Source organism: Rhizophagus irregularis, chromosome 6, assembly GCF_026210795.1.
Source record: "Rhizophagus irregularis chromosome 6, complete sequence".
Lineage (NCBI taxonomy): Eukaryota > Fungi > Glomeromycota > Glomeromycetes > Glomerales > Glomeraceae > Rhizophagus > Rhizophagus irregularis.
The window spans coordinates 17200-31711 of NC_089434.1; the positions used below are offsets into that span (position 1 = coordinate 17200).

The following is a 14512-nucleotide window of genomic DNA, read 5'->3' on the forward strand; positions in this document are numbered from 1 at the left end:
GAAAGTTTCTTGCATTTACTTTTAAGAAATATTATTAACTTTCATTTCTTTATTCTTTAGGAACATTATCTAGTTACCTGTTGGAATTGAACTAGTTTGGACAAATGTCTAAACCATTAATAAATAAAATTGAAACAAATCAAACAACTTAGAAATTTTTGAAATTTTTTATTATTACGAAATAAAAAATATTTTGTGTTACATAAACTTTTAATCAGTTGATGTGTAACATGAATCACAATTTTGATAATCTTTTTTTTAATTTAAATAATCTTACAAATTGTGTATTACATTTTTGCTTTTACATAATCTTTGTGACTGTAAAAATGGATTCAACAGATTTATTTGATAATCAAAATATTAGAGAAGTTAGAAGGGGTCGTAAAAAATCACATGTCTGGGATCATTATTTTAAAGAACCATTGGGTAGTGAGCATTACATAGCTAGATGTCATTACTGTAATCAAAACTGGTCTAAAGGAAAACCAGAAATTTTGAAGCCACATTTAGCATTGTATTGTAAAGATGTTCCACTATATATTAAAACAGAATATATGGAAATGCTGGCTGTTGAAACTACATCTACTAAGCATAGCGAACATGCTTATATCACCTTGCCGATCATTTGCCGATCATATTATATGTGATATCACACTAATTTTGAGACTTTATTCCAGGCCATAAATATTCTAAAAAATCATTTTAAATTGTTTTTTTAATAGTATAATATATTAATAATTTAGTATAAAAATTTTGTAGCAAAATAAAATGTGGCGCCAAAGTTAGCTTTAGGCCGAAATTTTCAATATTTGATATATATGCTGATCATTTCCTAATCGGACTTTGGAGCATCGGGCGAAGCCACAGATGTTCGGGCGAAATTTGAAACTTTTACAATATATTAATTAGGTATTCAAGAATTAATGGCTAAAATAACCAAGAATAATTTTTAATAATCAAGAAGTTATCATTAAATAAAGACTTGCAATTGTTATAAGGTTAATAAGGTTAATTTTTGGCACATCTTATGAACTATTTTAAGAATTAATTCATTAACAATATAAAATAAATAAATAAAGTAAAATGATTAAAATTTATATGGTTCACTTTTTTATAAATAGTCCTTTAAAAAATTCACAAGAAATATTTATAAAATTAACATCATTTTCAATATAAAATATTATTATTCAATTTAATATAAAAAATATTATTTTTTTTAACTTAATACAAAATAATACTTTTTTAACTTTAAATTTCTGAAATTTTATTCAAAAAAAATGTCCTGCAGTTTTAACTCAACTGATTGCAAAGGAGTAATTAGGACAATGACTAATAATACAAAAATTCCAATAACACAAAAAGAAACTATTTTAGTTGGCATGAAATTATGTCAAACTCACTATAATAAATTTATTATTAATGAGGCTTATAGCCTAAAACATAATGAAACTTGCTCTCATCCAAAGCATGATGAATATAAAAGCCAATCAAAAAATGCAAATAAGAGATCAAAAAACCTTAATCTTGAAAAGATACCAAAAAGATTAATACCAATTTTAAATTTAGATGAGACTGCTAAAATTTGTAGTTTGTGCAGAAAAAAAAACAGATAATGATCCTGATTATAATATGTTAGAAGAATATACTGCACCAATTTCCAAAAAAAAGGATGATGATAATATTTTAACAATGGGAAATCATACTTATTCATTTAGAAAAGATATTTTATATAATGGTGAAGAACTAAAACAATTTGAATCAGATTATCAAGAAATTATATCACAATTAACAATTACAGATGAAATTAGTTTAAGTAACAAAATTAAAAAAATGTCTAATATTCTTTATAAAAATCAAAGAATATTAGAACAAAAAACAATTTATGATCCTGATAAATTTAATAATATGTTAGAAACAGAAGATGCAGATTTAATTGGTTTTTTTGATGAATTATATCAAGGAACTAATCCTAAAACTAAATCTGATAAAACAAATAATAGTAATAAGAAAAAATTAGTTTCTTTATGCTATTTTTTAGCTAGTATTAATAATAAATACATTAATGGAATTAAGGCTGATATTGGATCATATTTACAAACTTCTGGAGCATCAGCTACTTCTATTGATACACTTGCAAATCTTGGATTATCAGTATCAAGAATGACAGTAAATCGACAAAAAAAAATTGTTTCAGATGAACATGAACAATCTGTTGATAATTATTGTTTACAAAATATAGAAAAAATGTTTGTTTTGAATATTGATGATTACCATAATATTCATCGACGTACTATGCCATCATTATTGGAAACACATAATATCTTTCATTTTGTTACAATATTATTAAATTCTAATCCTAATATTCCAAGCATACCATGTTTTTCAAATAATATTTTAATACATAATCCTAAAGGAATTGACTCTAAATTAATTATTAAAAAGTTTGAGAATTATTTTATGAACCAAATAGGCAAAAGTTATTATGAGCAAAATGAATTATGGAAAAATTTGTTAATTGAAGATTCTTATGAAAATAGAATTGAAAATCTTAATGTTCATAATTATGATGGTCGCATTCAAAAACATCAGGAATTAAGATCATTAAATAATAGCAAATTAGTAGATTTTATTTTGCACCCATTACATAGTACTAAAGATTATATTGAATGTTCAAATCTTTTATTTAAAGTATTTGAAAGGTTAGAAAATACTGATTATTTAGATCATTACATTATTCCTATAATTGCTGATTGGCCAGGACAAGTAAATATAAGAAGAGCTATAACATTAAGAATTAATAGAGGAATTGCATCTGGAATTCCAAAACAAATATTAAGTTTAATTCCTATGATTGGACCACTTCATATTTCTTTAAATAGTAGAGAAACCTTGTTTCAAACTTACCATTTTTTTCTTTGAGATGTTGTATCATGATTTATTTGGAGATAAAAAAGTATTGTCTCAAAAGCCAAAACAAACTGTAATTAATCTTATTTTAGATTTAACATTTAATGGTTGGAAAAAGATTAGAAAAGTCATTATGAATCGTTTTAAAAATTCTAAAGATGCAGAATATAGAATGATGATTGATTTGTTAGATAATTCTATACCACTTACTTTAGATATATATGCAGTACTTTTTAGAAGTGGATACTTTGAGGGATATTTAGAAAGTGTTGTAAGAGTTTGGGTATTATTTCAAAGATTAAGGAGACATAATTATAATAAAGCACCACTTGTATTTTTAAGTGATGTGTTTTATTGGGAGCTTAATAATCATCCAATGGCAAATGTTTTGAAAAAAAATTTACCTATTTTTAATGATTATTTTGTTGAAAATTTCCACAGTTCTATTAGAAGTCAAACTGCTGAATCAAATAATGCACTGCAAATTATTCAAAAAGCAAAAATTATTGATGCTGAAAGAAATAATAATTCATTTAAAGAATCTTTTATTAATTCAAGAAATCCAACTATTTCTCAAGATAAATTAAATTATTTAGAAAGAAAAGTTTCTTTATTTTTGTTTTCTCTTTTTGATAAAATTTATCATAATATTGGAAATACAACCCAAATTAATAATAGTAAATATCCAAGTTTTATGCTTCCAAGCTTTGAAATTAATGTAGATATAAAAGTTCTTCCATTAGCATGGAATACAGCATATAAACCTGCTAATGATAATTTTTGTGATGCAGAAAAATGTTTATTACCTAATAATATAGATTCATCTAATGGTATTGTTTTAATTTGTGGGCATGGTTTTCATAAAGAATGTTTAACTTTATATAATGATAAATGTAATCATTGTTTTAATTATTTATCATTTGAAGCTCAAAAAAATATTAATACCTTAACAGCAAGATTAACTACTCCACTAAAAGATAATGAAATACCTTTAGTTGAAGAGGAAATAAATAACAATTCAAATGAAAATAATGATGAAAATATACAAAGTATTTTAGAAAGATTAGAGCAAAATATAGATAATCAATTTGAAATTTTATATCAAGAATGGTCAAATTATGATAGCTTATAATTTATTTAACTTAGAATATATTTTGATTTTTATATGTAATATTATTTAATTTATAATAAAAATACATTTTTATTAAAATTTAAAAAGTTGCTACTAATAAATCTTATTCAATGATGATGAGGTTTCATAAATCAGTAAAGTTAGATCAATATTAAGTATTTTGTAACTGAAATTTGAGCCATATTATTATGCAGAATTGTTTAATTAAAGTTTATTAAACAATATGACAGCATTTTATTAAAAGTTAAAGTTTCTACTAATAAAAGTTATCCAATAATAATGTGATCCAAATAAAATTTGATACACAGTAAATTCAAATCAATAATAAGTTGTTTGGAAATTTTGAGCATATATTATTATGTAGAATTTTCCAATTTAAGTTAATTAACTTAACATAACAGTAAATATGCTATTATATTAAGTTAATTAACTTCGATTGGAAAATTCAACATAATAATATATACTCAAATTTTGCATACAGTTTAATATTGGTTTGAAATTACTGTATATAAAATTTTATTTGGATCGCATTACTATTGGATAATTTTTACTAATAGAAACTTTTAATTTTAATAAAAATGCTTAAAATTTAAAAGTTTCTACTAGTAAAAGTTATCCAATAGTAATGCGATCCAAATAAAATTTCATATACAGTAATTTCAAACTAATATTAAACTGTATGCAAAATTTGAGTATATATTATTATGTTGAATTTTTCAATCGAAGTTAATTAACTTAATTATTGCGAAGTGATAAAATTGATTAAATGATCGACAAATGATCTACAGATGATCGGCAAAATTGTGATAAAATCGGGATGTTCGCTATGCTCATCTACTATAAATAGAAAACAAAAAACAGATTCTGATTCATCAGTTGAGCTTACTGCGGATAAAAAAGATAAAATCGATCAAGCACTTATACGATTTTTTATTTGCTGTGGAATACCATTCTCAACCGTTGGTCATCCTTATTTTATTGATTTTGTTCAAAGTCTCTGTTTTGCTTATAGTCCTCCTAAAAGAACAACCCTATTAACAACTTTCTTAAATCATGAAACTGCTATAATTTTAAATAAAATCAAAGAAGAACTCAAATATGAAAAAAATTTAATATTAGGTAATTTATTTAATTACTGTATATCAAATTAATTAATATTTTTACATATATATTAATATTTTTAATTTTGTTATAGCGGTTGATGAATGGTGTAATCCTTTAGGAAGATCTATTTATGCATTTATAATAATTATCGCAAGTAAAAGGCAATATATTCTTACTTTGAAAGATACATCAATGGATTCTCATACTGGAACTTTTAATGCTACTGAAATTGAAAAAGTTTTGACTTCAATTGGCCCAGAAAAATTTGCAGCTGTCACTGGTCAAAATTAATACTATCGGGTACCTATCGGGTACCTGATATGTGTATAATATATGTGATATATGTGTATGATATTTAACAATGCTACACATATCAGGTACCCGATATGTGTAGTAGAAATGTAGAAAAATGGTGACACATCATGTACATATCACATATACATCTTACACATATCAGGTAGTTAAATATCGGTCACATATCATAGACTTATTGGGTACCCGATATATTATGATATATATCATATAGATATCATACAGATATCATACAGATATCAGACGGATAGATATAGGATAATGATTTCGTATTAATACTAGTAAATTTATTATAATTTAATTCAAGCAAAAAAATTATAAAATGCAATCATAATTTATATATTTTTTTAATTTTAATTCAAAACTTTATTACAATTTAAATTTATTTACACTTTTTAATTAAAAAAAAACAATTATACTAATTATACTTGAATACTTGAATAAATATATATAATATATAACTTCTACTAAAAGTAGCATAAAAATAAAATCACTTGTTTGCTTATACCTGTTTGATTATTTAAAAGAAGCATTAATGATAAATATATTAGTAAGAAAAAAGAGAATGTTATTAAAAAATATTAGTATAAATATATAAATATAGAAAATATTAGTAGAAACATTAGCAGAAAGAAAAAGTTAGTAGAATAAAAAATGTTAGTAGAAAGAGAACGTATATCAGTAGTAATATAATATTAATAGAAAATATTAAATAGTAAAAATGTTAATATAGTAGAAAAAAATAATAAAAAATATATTAGTAGGAGTATTAGTAAAAGAAAAGAAAGAAACGAAAAAAAAATGGTAGAAAAACATTAATAAAGAAAAGAAATATTAGTAATATATACCTTTTTATGCATTTCTAGATATAACAAATAAAAAAAATATAAAAATATGTATTTCTGGTTATATTAAATAGATAAAAAATTGTGTTTTTAAGTAAAAAAAAATTGAGAACAAAGAAAATGTTTTAATAAGATAAACAAAAATGCGAAATATAAATATTTAAATCATGTGATCACATGATAACAATATTACGTAACGTAACTTACCACATGTTATTTTATAGCCTGAATACATTTATAATTAAATTTGGTAAAATTACGTCGTAAAACAAAAATTTCTCAATCCAAATGACCCCTTCGATTAAAAAATTATCAAAAAAAAAATCTTTCCAAATGAACCCTTAGAAAATTTCTCATCAAAAAAATATTTGAAATGACCCCTCTAGTTAAAAAACTTTTTTAAAAAATTTCTTCAAATGAACCCTTAAAAGATTTATTAAAAAAATCTCAAAAAATCTTCCAAATGAATTTTTAGAATTTCTTTATTAAAAATAAAATGTCCTAAATGATCCCTTTAGTTAAAAAAATCCCAAAAAATAATTTCCCCAAATGAACTCCTAGAAATTTTCTGTCAAAAAATGTTCCAAACGATCCCTTTGGTTAAAAAAATTCTTAAAAATAATCTCCCCAAATGAACTCTTAGAAAATTCTCTATCAAAAATGTTTCAAACGATCCCTTGGTTAAAAAATTCTCAAAATAATCTTCCCAAATGAATCCTTAGAAAATTCTCTATCAAAAAATGCCCTAAATGATCCTTTTAATTAAAAAATTCTCGAAAAACTATTTCCCAAACGAACTCTTAGAAAATTCTCTATCAAAAATGTTTCAAACGTTCCCTTTAGTTAAAAAATTCTCAAAAATAATCTCTCCAAACGAATCCTTAAAAATTCTCTATCAAAAAATGCCCTAAACGATCTCCTTAATTAAAAAATTCAAAAAATAATTTTCCTAAACGAACTCTTAGAAAATTCTCAATCAAAAAATGCCCTAAATGATCCTTTTATTTAAAAAATTCTCGAAAAACCATTTCCCAAACAAATTCTTAGAAAATTCTCTATCAAAAATGTTCCAAACATTCCCTTTAATTAAAAAATTCTCAAAAACAATCTCTCCAAACGAATCATTAGAAAATTCTCTATCAAAAATGCCCTAAGCGATTCCCTTAATTAAAAAATACAAAAAATAATTTTTCTAAACGAACTCTTAGAAATTTCTCTATCAAATGATACCTTCAGTTAAAAAATTCTCAAAAAATAATTTTTCCAAACAAACTTTTAGAAAATTCTCTATCAAAAAATGTTCCAACAGTCCCTTTGGTTAAAAAATTCTCAAAAATAATCTCTCCAAACGAATCATTATTCATTAGAAAATTCTCTATCAAAAAATGCCCTAAACGATCCCTTTAATTAAAAAATTCAAAAAATAATTTCCCTAAACACACTCTTAGAAAATTCTCTATCAAAAAATGCCCTAAATGATTCTTTTAATTAAAAAATTCTTGAAAAACCATTTCCCAAACGAACTCTTAGAAAATTCTCTATCAAAAATGTTCCAAATAAAGCTCCAATCGGGTCGGTCCTAATCCGACAACCTGGACCGAAAATTCAGATTGGTCCGGTCTGGGTTGATGCTTCAACCCGGACCAAAATATTTGGTCCGGTCCGGTCCGGTTTCGGATTATAAATCTAACCCGGACTGAAAAAACGGGTTGGGACCGGATTGGACTGATAAATATTTTCGCAATGGTTTATATTAAAACCGTTGCGATTATTTAATTATTAAATAAAAAAAACGTTGCGTAACATTTTTTTTAACATATTATTATAAAAAAAATGTTTGCGCAACGTTTTTCTAATTAATTTAAAGAAAAAATGTTGATCAACGTTATTCTTAATATATTTAATTAGAAAAAACGTTTGCGCAATGTTTTTCTAATTAATTTAAAGAAAAAACGTTGCGCAACGTTTTTTCTTAGTATATTTAATTAGAAAAAACGTTTGCGCAATGTTTTTCTAATTAATTTAAAGAAAAACGTTGCGAAACATTTTTTCTTAGTATATTTAATTAGAAAAAACGTTTGCGCAATGTTTTTCTAATTAATTTAAAGAAAAAACGTTGCGAAACATTTTTCTTAGTATATTTAATTAGAAAAAACGTTTGCGCAACGTTTTTCTAATTAATTTAAAGAAAAACGTTGCGAAACATTTTTTCTTAGTATATTTAATTAGAAAAAACGTTTGCGCAACGTTTTTCTAATTAATTAAAGGAAAAAACGTTGCGAAACGTTTTTTCTAAGTATATTTAATTAGAAAAAACATTTGCGCAACGTTTTTTATTATAGGACCGGACCGGACCGGACCAAAATAACTGGTCTGGTCCGATCTGGTCCCGGATTCTCCTTTTAATATAAACCGGACTGGACCGAAATGAACTAATTTTTCGGTCTGGTCCCGGTTACTCTCCAACTCGGACCAACCCGGACCATTTAGAGCTTAGTCTAAACGCTCCCTTTAGTTAAAAAAATTCTCAAAAACAATCTCTTCAAACGACTCACAGGAAAATTCTCTATCAAAAATGCCTAAGTGATCCCCTTAATTAAAAAATACAAAAAATAATTTTCCCAAACAAACTCTTAGAAAATTTTCTATCAAAAATGCCCTAAATGATCCTTTTAGTTAAAAAATTCTCGAAAAACCATTTCTCAAACAAATTCTTAAAAAATTCTCTATCAAAAATGTTCCAAACGTTCCCTTTAGTTAAAAAATTCTCAAAAACAATCTCTTCAAACGAATCATTAGAAAATTCTCTATCAAAAATGCCCTAAGTGATCCCCTTAATTAAAAAATACAAAAAATAATTTTCCCAAACAAACTCTTAGAAAATTCTCTATCAAAAATGCCCTAAATGATCCTTTTAGTTAAAAAATTCTTGAAAAACCATTTCCCAAACAAATTCTTAGAAAATTCTCTATCAAAAATGTTCCAAGTGTTCCCTTTAGTTAAAAAATTCTCAAAAACAATCTCTCCAAACAAATCATTAGAAAATTCTCTATCAAAAATGCCCTAAACGATCCCCTTAATTAAAAAATACAAAAAATAATTTCCCTAAACAAACTCTTAGAAAATTCTCAATCAAAAATGCCCTAAATGATCCTTTTAGTTAAAAAATTCTCGAAAAACCATTTCCCAAACAAATTCTTAGAAAATTCTCTATCAAAAATGTTCCAAGTGTTCCCTTTAGTTAAAAAATTCTCAAAAACAATCTCTCCAAACGAATCATTAGAAAATTCTTTATCAAAAATGCCCTAAGCTATCCCTTTAATTAAAAAATACAAAAAATAATTTTCCTAAATGAACTTTTAGAAATTTCTCTATCAAATGATACCTTCAGTTAAAAAATTCTCAAAAAATAATTTTTCCAAACAAACTTTTAGAAAATTCTCTATCAAAAAATGTTCCAACAGTCCCTTTGGTTAAAAAATTCTCAAAAATAATCTCTCTAAACGAATCATAATTCATTAGAAAATTCTCTATCAAGAAATGCCCTAAACGATCCCCTTAATTAAAAAATTCAAAAAATAATTTCCCCAAATAAATTCTTAGAAAATTCTCTATCAAAAATGTTCCAAACGTTCCCTTTAGTTAAAAAATTCTCAAAAACAATCTCTTCAAACGAATCATTAGAAAATTCTCTATCAAAAATGCCCTAAGCGATCCCCTTAATTAAAAAATACAAAAAATAATTTCCCTAAACGAACTCTTAGAAAATTTTCAATCAAAAATGCTCTAAATGATCCTTTAAGTTAAAAAATTCTCAAAAAACCATTTCCCAAACAAACTCTTAGAAAATTCTCTATCAAAAAATGTTCCAAACGATCTCTTGGTTAAAAAATTCTCAAAAATAATCTCTCCAAATGAATCCTTAGAAAATTCTCTATCAAAAAATGCCCTAAACAATCCCCTTAATTAAAAAATACAAAAAATAATTTCCCTAAATGAACTCTTAGAAAATTCTCAATCAAAAAATGCCCTAAACCATCTCCTTAATTAAAAAATTCAAGAAATAATTTCCCTAAACGAACTCTTAGAAAATTCTCAATCAAAAAATGCCCTAAATAATCCTTTTAGTTAAAAAATTCTTGAAAAACCATTTTCTAAACGAATTCTTAGAAAATTCTCTATCAAAAATGTTCCAAACGTTCCCTTTAGTTAAAAAATTCTCAAAAACAATCTCTTCAAACGAATCATTAGAAAATTCTCTATCAAAAATGCCCTAAGTGATCCCCTTAATTAAAAAATACAAAAATTAATTTCCCTAAACGAACTCTTAGAAAATTCTCAATCAAAAATGCCCTAAATGATCCTTTTAGTTAAAAAATTCTCAAAAAACTATTTCCCAAACAAATTCTTAGAAAATTCTCTATCAAAAATGTTCCAAACGTTCCCTTTAGTTAAAAAATTCTCAAAAACAATCTCTTCAAACGAATCATTAGAAAATTCTCTATCAAAAATGCCCTAAGTGATTCCCTTAATTAAAAAATACAAAAAATAATTTTCCCAAACGAACTCTTAGAAAATTCTCTATCAAAAATGCCCTAAATGATCCTTTTAGTTAAAAAATTCTCGAAAAACCATTTCCCAAACAAATTCTTAGAAAATTCTCTATCAAAAATGTGCCAAGTATTCCCTTTAGTTAAAAAATTCTCAAAAACAATCTCTCCAAACAAATCATTAGAAAATTCTCTATCAAAAATGCCCTAAACGATCCCCTTAATTAAAAAATACAAAAAATAATTTTCCTAAACAAACTCTTAGAAAATTCTCAATCAAAAATGCCCTAAATGATCCTTTTAGTTGAAAAACCATTTCCCAAACAAATTCTTAGAAAATTCTCTATCAAAAATGTTCCAAACGTTCCCTTTAGTTAAAAAATTCTCAAAAACAATCTCTCCAAACGAATCATTAGAAAATTCTTTATCAAAAATGCCCTAAGCTATCCCTTTAATTAAAAAATACAAAAAATAATTTTCCTAAATGAACTCTTAGAAATTTCTCTATCAAATGATACCTTCAGTTAAAAAATTCTCAAAAAATAATTTTTCCAAACAAACTCTTAAAAAATCCTCTATCAAAAAAATTCTCTATTAAAAAATATTCCAATGGTCCCTTTGGTTAAAAAATTCTCAAAAATAATCTCCCTAAATGAACTCTTAGAAAATTCTCAATCAAAAAATGCCCTAAACGATCCCCTTAATTAAAAAATTCAAAAAATAATTTCCCTAAACGAACTCTTAGAAAATTCTCAATCAAAAAATGCCCTAAACGATCCCCTTAATTAAAAAATTCAAAAAATAATTTCCCTAAACGAACTCTTAGAAAATTCTCAATCAAAAAATGCCCTAAACGATCCCCTTAATTAAAAAATTCAAAAAATAATTTTCCTGAACAAACTCTTAGAAAATTCTCAATCAAAAAATGCCCTAAATGATCCTTTTAGTTAAAAAATTCTTGAAAACCTATTTCCCAAACAAATTCTTAGAAAATTCTCTATCAAAAATGTTCCAAACGTTCCCTTTAGTTAAAAAATTCTCAAAAACAATCTCTTCAAACGAATCATTAGAAAATTCTCTATCAAAAGTGCCCTAAGTGATCCCCTTAATTAAAAAATACAAAAAATAATTTTCCCAAACAAACTCTTAGAAAATTCTCTATCAAAAATGCCCTAAATGATCCTTTTAGTTAAAAAATTCTTGAAAAACCATTTTCCAAACAAATTCTTAGAAAATTCTCTATCAAAAATGTTCCAAGTGTTCCCTTTAGTTAAAAAATTCTCAAAAACAATCTCTCCAAACAAATCATTAGAAAATTCTCTATCAAAAATGCCCTAAACGATCCCCTTAATTAAAAAATACAAAAAATAATTTCCCTAAACAAACTCTTAGAAAATTCTCAATCAAAAATGCCCTAAATGATCCTTTTAGTTAAAAAATTCTCGAAAAACCATTTTCCAAACAAATTCTTAGAAAATTCTCTATCAAAAATGTTCCAAGTGTTCCCTTTAGTTAAAAAATTCTCAAAAACAATCTCTCCAAACGAATCATTAGAAAATTCTTTATCAAAAATGCCCTAAGCTATCCCTTTAATTAAAAAATACAAAAAATAATTTTCCTAAATGAACTTTTAGAAATTTCTCTATCAAATGATACCTTCAGTTAAAAAATTCTCAAAAAATAATTTTTCCAAACAAACTCTTAGAAAATCCTCTATCAAAAAAATTCTCTATTAAAAAATGTTCCAATAGTCCTTTGGTTAAAAAATTCTCAAAAATAATTTCCCTAAACGAACTTTTAGAAAATTCTCAATCAAAAAATGCCCTAAACGATCCCCTTAATTAAAAAATTCAAAAAATAATTTCCCTGAACAAACTCTTAGAAAATTCTCAATCAAAAAATGCCCTAAATGATCCTTTTAGTTAAAAAATTCTTGAAAACCTATTTCCCAAACAAATTCTTAGAAAATTCTCTATCAAAAAATGTTCCAAACGTTCCCTTTAATTAAAAAATTCTCAAAAACAATCTCTCCAAACGAATCATTAGAAAATTCTCTATCAAAAATGTTCTAAGCGATCCCCTTAATTAAAAAATACAAAAAATAATTTTCCTAAACGAACTCTTAGAAATTTCTCTATCAAATGATACCTTCAGTTAAAAAATTCTCAAAAAATAATTTTTCCAAACAAACTCTTAGAAAATTCTCTATCAAAAAATGTTCCAACGGTCCCTTTGGTTAAAAAATTCTCAAAAATAATCTCTCTAAACGAACTCTTAGAAAATTCTCAATCAAAAAATGCCCTAAATGATCCTTTTAGTTAAAAAATTCTTGAAAACCTATTTTCCAAACAAATTCTTAGAAAATTCTCTATCAAAAATGTTCCAAACGTTCCCTTTAATTAAAAAATTCTCAAAAACAATCTCTCCAAACGAATCATTAGAAAATTCTCTATCAAAAATGTCCTAAGCGATCCCCTTAATTAAAAAATACAAAAAATAATTTTCCTAAACGAACTCTTAGAAATTTCTCTATCAAATGATACCTTCAGTTAAAAAATTCTCAAAAAATAATTTTTCCAAACAAACTCTTAGAAAATTCTCTATCAAAAAATGTTCCAACGGTCCCTTTGGTTAAAAAATTCTCAAAAATAATCTCTCTAAACGAACTCTTAGAAAATTTTTAATCAAAAAATGCCCTAAACGATCCCCTTAATTAAAAAATTCAAAAAATAATTTTCCTAAACGAACTCTTAGAAAATTCTCAATCAAAAAATGCCCAAATGATCCTTTTAGTTAAAAAATTCTCAAAAACCCATTTCCCAAATGAATTCTTAGAAAATTTTCTATCAAAAAATGTTCCAAACGGTCCCTTTAGTTAAAAAATTCTCAAAAATAATCTTTCCAAACAAATCTTTAGAAAATTCTCTATCAAAAATGCTCTAAATGATCCTCTTAGTTAAAAAAAAATTTTTCCAAACGGACTCTTAAAAAATTTCTCAAAAAAATCTATCTAAAAGTTTCTTAAATAAAATCCCTATTAAATATTATTTAAATGGACTTTTAAAATTTCTTAGAAAATTATTTATGAAAATTATCTAAAAAATGAATTTAAATAAAAAATTTTAGTTGAAACGGATTATATATAATACAGTACGTTGTACAAAATAAAAATCTTACGTATTAAAATTTACATATCGGGTACCTGATATGTGTAAGATAGATCAATGCCCGATATACAATATCAGTAACTAATAGCTTAGCTATTGGGTACCCGATATGTAAAAATACCCGATATTTATCCGATTAGCCACTGATATATAGGTACCCAATATGTACCCGATAGAATTGATTTTGACCAGTGTGTAGAGGACCCCAGATATCACCAAAACAGGTCATAAGTCACACTTTCGGCAGATTGGCCCATTTTTAAAAGTTCAAAAAATCGTTTTTTGTAAATATCTCGGCATCTAGTGGTCTAATTTTGATGAACTTTTTTTTAAATCGTAGAGATAAATGAGGGCTACAAAATAAAAAAATGTTCATTAAAATTGAATTACTGGATGTTGAGATATTTACAAAAATGATTTTTGAGTTTTAGTAAAAAGGGGTGTTTTTGGCCAAAAGTCCATTATGACCTTTATATTAGATATCCAGGATTCTAG

The 14512-nt window shown here is 25.0% G+C and overlaps 2 protein-coding genes across 2 annotated transcripts; both read left to right on the plus strand.

Moving 5' to 3' along the window:
- Positions 1–1566: 1566 nt before the first annotated feature.
- On the plus strand, positions 1567–4039 carry OCT59_025797 (uncharacterized protein; the record flags this gene model as incomplete). Its single annotated transcript, XM_066142721.1, has 2 exons — positions 1567–2569; positions 2880–4039. 2 exons carry the CDS (start codon positions 1567–1569, stop codon positions 4037–4039), a joined length of 2163 nt encoding a protein of 720 aa, XP_065992305.1.
- A 788-nt stretch (positions 4040–4827) lies between these two features.
- On the plus strand, positions 4828–5434 carry OCT59_025798 (uncharacterized protein; the record flags this gene model as incomplete). Its single annotated transcript, XM_066142722.1, has 2 exons — positions 4828–5158; positions 5235–5434. 2 exons carry the CDS (start codon positions 4828–4830, stop codon positions 5432–5434), a joined length of 531 nt encoding a protein of 176 aa, XP_065992306.1.
- Positions 5435–14512: the final 9078 nt, after the last annotated feature.